The sequence below is a fragment of the Apteryx rowi genome, unplaced genomic scaffold, assembly GCF_003343035.1.
Source record: "Apteryx rowi isolate R43461 unplaced genomic scaffold, aptRow1 scaffold_492, whole genome shotgun sequence".
Lineage (NCBI taxonomy): Eukaryota > Metazoa > Chordata > Aves > Apterygiformes > Apterygidae > Apteryx > Apteryx rowi.
Genome location: NW_020450752.1, coordinates 78,967 through 85,638, shown reverse-complemented (window position 1 = coordinate 85,638; position 6,672 = coordinate 78,967). Strand labels below are relative to the sequence as shown.

Here is a 6,672-nt window from a genome sequence, read left to right as displayed (position 1 = left end):
GATGGGACAGGCCAGGATGGGATGGAATGGAACAAGATGGGATGGGACAAGGTGGGGCAGGATGGGATGGAACAAGATGTGATGGGAAAGGACAGGATGGGATGGGATGGTGTCATGAAAGGAGTGATGCACTTCACTCCTAAGAGGGAAGCAGCACTATGTTTATTGCAGTAAGACAGCGACTTAACAAAGTTCAGTCGTGCATAAGAACGATTTAACGAGGTTCGATTGGCAAGGTTCACTCAGTTATTTACTGCATGAAGGACAGGGTCAGATGCATGCACAACGGAGACCCTCCCGTTGAGTCACGAGGTTCAGACTGGAGCCCCTTGCTTTCTAAACTCCTTCCGAGAGGAGCCAAGGTGCGGCTGAATCCAGTCCTAGTCTCAGACTTGGTCAACGGCTTATGTCTAAGGAATTATGTGCGCGATTAGTCAGAGATATAACTCAGCAAAGTTTCGYGAAGTTCGCAAAAGTTCAGCATGCTATTAATCACTTCCCGAGGATCTGTCACGAGTAAGGAATCTCTCAGCCTCGAGGAGGAACCTTGAGAGGCGTCCCTGCTCAAGRGGAGGTTCTGCAGTGCAGCCCGCTGCGAAGCAGGAGAGCTCAAGGGCTCTGGGCTGCCCCCTATTTCTGGGGGGGAGATGATTGACTCATCGTCATATTTGCATGCTAGACGGGCCTTAGTTGGCGCACGCTCAACTAGCCCCTGCGTCCGTGCTGTTTACAGGGAGGTCAGGTTGAGGGGGAGAGAGCACATCAATGGGGGGGAAGGAGCACGCCATCACAGATGGGATAGGGCAACAAGGAGCAGGACAAGATGGAATGGGACAGGACAAGAGGGTCAGGGTGGGATGAGATGGGACAGGACGGGACAGGAGGGGATGGGACAGGACAGGAGGGTCAGGTGGGATGAGGTGGGACAGGACAGGATGGGACAGGACGGGACAGGAGGAGATGGGACAGGACAGGAGCGTCAGGTGGGATGAGGTGGGACAGGACAGGATGGGACAGGACAGGACAGGATGGGACAAGACAGGATGGGATGCTCTCAGGCCTGTGCTCAAACAGCCCAGCTTCTCCAAGGCAGGCCAGTGGCAGGGTCCTGGGGGCAAGGGGTGCCCCCCACCCCGGCAAATCCTGCCCCACAGCCGCTCCAGAGTACCAGCGGGCGCGGGGTGGCCCTTCTGTCACCACACAGACCCGTCCTGGGCCAGGGTGGGGGGCACGAACCGCTTGTCTGCAGGGCCCCAGGCACCGCGGCACGGCCGGAGGCTCTGCCCCGTGCCCACCCTGCTCCGTGTCCCCGTGCCCCTCCAGGCGGTCCATCAACAAGGGCGTCCACTTCACCTGCCCCTTCGCCCGGAGCTGCCCTGTCACCAAGGCCAAGCGGAGGCAGTGCCAGGCCTGCCGCCTCCAGAAGTGCATTGACGTGGGCATGAGGAAGGACAGTGAGTGCGGCCAGCCCCGGCGGCCCTAGGGGACAGGGGACAGCAGGGGGGCTTGGGTGGGATGGCAGGGAGGGCATGGGGGAAGAGGCGATGGGGGGAGAAGGGACAGGATCACCTGGCTGGCACGGAGGGGGTGACCTGAGTGGGACAGATGGGAGGACACAGGGACAGAGGGCACAACAGGGGGACCTTGGTGGGAAAGGGGGGACCTATGTGGGATGTTGGGGGACATGGAATGGAGAAGACAGTCTGGGTAGGATGGCAGGGGGAGACATGGTGGCAGAAGGGATGGGGGGACCTAGGGGAGAGGGGACAGCAAGGTGACTGGGGGATATAGATAAGAACAGGGAGATGCAGGGAAGAGGGTGTGGGATTGGTCACCTCTCGCTGGTAGGGTCTTCCCCCCCACCATGTCCCTGAGCCGAGGCAAGGACCCAGGTGTCCTGCYCGCCCCCACGGAGCTGACCCGGCCGCCCGGTGCCGCAGTGATCATGTCGGAGGAGGCTCTGCGGACACGGCGAGCGCTGCGGCGGCAGCGGCGGCTGGCGCGGGAGGTGCTGGGGCAGCCCAGGGGGCTCACGGCAGAGCAGCAGGAGCTCATCAGCATCCTCATCACGGCCCACAAGAGGAACTTCGACTCCAGCTTCTCCCAGTTCGTGCACTACCGGGTGAGTGGGGCCGCGGGAGCCCGGCGGCGCCCACCCAGAAGGTCCCGGCCCACCGCTAACGCCCTGCCACCTTCGCCAGCCCGCCGTGCGGCTCTACATCCACAGCCCGCGTCCCCGCAGCCCGCTGGAGCCTGGCAGTCTCTCCTTGTCGCCGCTGGCAGTGGTGTCCCCAGAGCCGGACTGCCTGGCTGAGGACGTGCTGCCCGACGTCTTCTCCATGCTGCCCCACTTCGCCGACCTCAGCACCTTCATGATCCAGCAGGTCATCAAATTCGCCAAGGAGATCCCAGCCTTCAGGTCAGCACAGGCACGGCGTGGGCATCCCCATCCCCTCGTCCTGGCTTTGACATCTCAGTGTCTCCCGGTAGGAGCTTGCCCATCGACGACCAGATCTCACTGCTCAAAGGTGCCACTTTGGAGATCTGCCAGATCCAATTCAACACGGTCTTCAACGAGGAGACCAACGCCTGGGAGTGCGGGCAGCACTGCTACACCATCCAAGACGGGGCCCTGGGTGAGCTGGCACGGGCACGGGGTAGCACCGGGGCAGGGATGAGGGGCAGCAGCTGCCCGGGGCTGCCCCACAGGGTCAGGGCAGCCAAGGAGGGTGTTGACACTGGGTCCAGGGACTCCCCACGGGAAGGGAAAAGTAAGAGACATCCGTGCATGGCTCCAATTCCTCCGCCGGGCGGCTGGCCCAGCTCCCCCGTCACCACCACACTCTCCCCAGCTGGGTTTCAGCAGATCTACCTGGAGCCGCTGCTCAAGTTCCACATCAGCCTGAAGAAGCTGCGGCTGCATGAGGCCGAGTACGTCCTGCTCCAGGCCATCCTCCTCTTCTCACCAGGTAAGGGGCCTTGGCAGGCACAGCGGGGACATCCCACCCCCCATGGGTCCCTGGCTCATGGCCACCCGCCTGGTGCTTGCAGACCACGCGGGCATTGCTCAGCGGGAGTTCATCGACCAGCTCSAGGAGAAGGTGGCCCTCACGCTCAAGAGCTACATCGACCACCAGCACCCCATGCCYGAGGGCAGGTAGGTGCCGGGGATGGGACAGGGTGGACACCTCTTCCTGGAGCCCCAGTGGCACCAGGGCACCCCTCACTTTGCCACTGGGGACTGGCATCACAGATCTGCCCGTGAGGCATCCCAACCCTGCCTGGGTGGGATGGGAGCATGGCCCATGGATCCAGGGGGTGCCCGTGGGCACAGGCAGAGCCTGGCAGGGTTGGCACGGCCACGGTCCCACCGTGCTGGGTGCGGAAACGCCCTGCGGCTCAGCCCAGCCTCTCCAACGGGGGCAGCGGTGCCCGGATCTGCCCCTGCCAGGGGCATGGACAGGCTGAGCCGGGCACCTTCCCCCCGTCAGGTTTCTCTATGCAAAGCTGCTGCTGCTGCTGACGGAGCTGCGGACGCTGAAGGTGGAGAACACGCGGCAGATACTGCACATCCAGGACCTGTCCTCCATGACGCCGCTGCTCTCCGAAATCATCAGCTAGAGCCCGCCGCCGCCAGTCGCCCCGTCAAAGCCCCGCGGCCTGCACGTCAAGCCCTGGCCCCTGCAGCGGGCCGGTGGCACCGGCCTTGTCCCACCCCGTCGAGCTGGGCGCCAGCACCGCTTCCTGCTCGGCACCAGCCAAGCCTGGTCCCTCCAGCCGCCGGCGCTGGCCGTGCCTACGGAGCCGGCGCCCACTGGGTACCAGCGCACTTTACAGGGTAGAGTAAAGCTCCTTTATTTTTCCAGGCTGTGCGGGTGTGTTTGTGTGAACGCAGCCCTGGCTCCGGGCGCTGCCAGGTACTTCCAGCCCATGCCATGTCCTCTGCTGCCCAGAGCAGCTCTGCACCCGCCTGGAGGGAAACTGAGGCCAGGGAGAGGCAGGAGCAGAAGGAAAGAGGGATGCTCGAGGAGGGCAGCACGGGTGAGAGCCAGGGACCACGTGGGACCCTCCCTGCGGAAGACGGAGGCTCCCAGGGTCCAGGCAGCAAGTCTGCCCGTCGCTCTCCACCCCACCCGCCCAAAAAAAGCAGCCGCTCCTCAGCCCCAAGGCTTTAATAGCTCACAAGCCGTCACACGCTGTCACACAGTGTCCCCCAGTGGCGAGGGACCGGCGCCCCCCTGCCCACAGCCCCCCCCCCAGCCCCGGCAGCACAGTCAGTCCTGGGGCTGGGGTCGGTCGCCCCCGCGGGCGACGGGCCCGTGGGGCGAGAGCGGGGCCCTGGCCTGCACCCTCGCGGCGCCAAAGCTCCCTGAGCAGGAAGGTGGCCGGAGCTGCCAGCCCGCGCACGGGCGCTCGCTCTGCCTGGGCACCCGCAGCCTCCTCAACCCACGATGACACTGAAGCCGCAGTGGAAACGGTTCTTCCAGTGGTTGAGGAAGGCGCCCAGAGCCAGGGTGACGGGCAGGGGGGGCAATTTCTTCTCCAGCACCCCCCCTACGCACCAGTTACTGTCCAGGAGCCCTGTACGGGGTGGGGGGGGACAGGCGTGAGCGACTGCAAGCACCCACGGGTGTCGGGGTGCTCGGCCCAGCTCCTCGCTCACCTCTAAAGACCATGTTGGCCTGCGGCAGGTTGAGCTGGTAGCCGAAGGCGAAGGTGGTGTCCTGCAGCCGCGTGTTGGCCTCCAGCTCCACCCCAACCTGGACCTGGCGGGGGGGGGGGGAAAAGGAGCGTGAGGCCCCGCGGGGGCAACGCGAGCCAGCAGGCGCATGGGCCCCGCTCACCTGCTCGTTGGCTTTGTGGTAGTAGCTGGCATGGGCGCCGCCGTACCCGATGTTCAGCGTCGCCACCCACTTGAGAGCTGGAAAAAGAAAAGAAGCCCACAGGGCCGAGGGGAGCCGGGACATCCCTGGGGACGGCAGGGTGGTCACCATGCTCAGGAGATGGGACAGCGCTTAGGGCAGGGGTGGTGGCCCCGTGCTGGACCTGTGGGCTCTCCCCATGGTCCTTTTGAGCACGGGATGCGCCAACTCGCCCCGTGCTTCCCCGCGTACCCGTGTATTTCCCCGCCAGCGTGACGATGGCTCCCTCCTCGCCGGGCCGCCGGTGATAAACCATCTCTCCGCCCAGCACCAGGCGGGAGGTCACGCTCTGCAGGAAGTGGGCCACCATGATCACTGTGGGGACAGCGAAGCCCTCAGCGCCCGGGAGCCGCTCTGCGCTGCGGCCCCACGAGCRCCGGCTGAGCCGGAGCCCGAGCGCCCCGCTCACCGGATTCGCTGAGGAGGTCGGGGTTGCCCAGCGTGAGGGTGGCCGTGCAGTCGTCCCCCCGGTACTCGCCGTCAAACTGCCACGTCATGAACTTGGACTGATGGGTCTGGAAGGGGATCGGCACCGCAACGGGGTCCTGCTGCAGCTCGGCCCGGAGCCGGGCAGCGTCACCGTCCCACGGAGGGGGACGGACTGGGATGCCAGCGCCAGGGTGGGCTGCGAGGTCCCTCTCGGCACTGGGCTCACCGTGATCGGCCGGCACCACCTCCAGGCTCCGGCAGGCCGGACCGACGGAGACATCCCGCCACCCAGCGCGGTGCCCCCACCCCGGGGAGCCTCCCACCCGGCCCCACCTGGAAGACAGCTTTGGTTCGGATCCGCTCCGCCACAAGGTGCAGCACCTGGGCGTTGAGGCTGCCGCAGTTATCCATGTCCCCGACCAGCGTGGGGAAGGCCTGCGGATGGGGCGCGCTGAGCCGCGGTGGCAGAGGGGACACGGAGTCCCCCTGCCCTACTGCGGGCACCCCGGCCCCCCCCCCAACGCTGGAGACACCCAGCCAGGACCCCACAGCAGCTCCGGCAGCCCCTACTTGAGCCAAGGATTCCTTTGCCCCGAGGCCGGGGGTAAACCCCCACCCCAGCCTAGGAGCACCCCCAGCTCACCCAAACCCATCCCATTTGCAGCCTAGCGGCCCTCCCAGGGCCACCCAGTGTCCCCTGGCCACCCAGACCGTCCTCCCAAGGGGACCCTGTGATCAGCCGTGCTGCACAGGAGGGATAAAACCCCGGTGGCACCAAGCCCTGAGCTTCTTCCCGCACGGTTGGCAGCYCCCCCAGCGCAGGAGCCAGGACCCCAACTCCCATTTCTTGGCCAGGACAGGGCCCGGGAGCCTCCGGGGACGTTGCCCGCGGGGGCCGCAGCGCCCCCCGCCCGCGCCCCCCGCTCACCTCGGTGGGGCTGAGCTGCCGGTCGCCCACGTACGTGGCGTTGAAGTGGTAGTTGGAAGGACCGAGGGTGCTCATGTGGACGGTGTGGGTCACCTACAGGGGCGACGGGTCAGCGGGGGTCACGGCATCGGCCCCGGCCCCCTCCCACACCCCCCCGGGGGGGGCTCTGTCCCCGCGGGGGGCCGCGGCCAGCAGCTGCCACCGACCTGGAAGTGGCTGCTCAGCGCTTTGTTGACGATGAGCTTCACCCCCTCCATCTGCTGGGGGAAAACCTCTGCGGGGAGAGCGGGCTCAGCGCAGGGGACGTCCCCCGGCGGGGCCACCCGCTGCTGCCCCACCGCATGCCGGGACCCCCCCGAAGCCACCCAGATGCCAGGACAACCCCCCCCCCCA

The 6,672-nt window shown here is 66.1% G+C and overlaps 2 protein-coding genes across 2 annotated transcripts; one reads left to right on the top strand and one right to left on the bottom strand.

Moving 5' to 3' along the window:
- The first annotated feature begins 980 nt into the window (after positions 1-980).
- On the top strand, positions 981-3,761 carry NR1I3 (nuclear receptor subfamily 1 group I member 3). The gene is made up of 6 exons (XM_026079108.1): positions 981-1,454; positions 1,941-2,122; positions 2,202-2,419; positions 2,491-2,969; positions 3,052-3,157; positions 3,492-3,761. The coding sequence occupies exons 1-6, from the start codon at positions 989-991 to the stop codon at positions 3,619-3,621; spliced, it is 1,581 nt and encodes a 526-aa protein (XP_025934893.1). The 5' UTR covers positions 981-988; the 3' UTR covers positions 3,622-3,761.
- Positions 3,762-3,839: 78 nt separating this feature from the next.
- On the bottom strand, positions 3,840-6,623 carry TOMM40L (translocase of outer mitochondrial membrane 40 like; the record flags this gene model as incomplete). The annotated part of the gene is made up of 8 exons (XM_026079122.1): positions 3,840-4,581; positions 4,664-4,766; positions 4,845-4,921; positions 5,115-5,237; positions 5,332-5,437; positions 5,685-5,786; positions 6,280-6,372; positions 6,486-6,623. Coding segments are annotated over 8 exons (882 nt in total), but the record flags the coding sequence as incomplete, so codon positions are not given.
- Between the last annotated feature and the right edge of the window lie 49 nt (positions 6,624-6,672).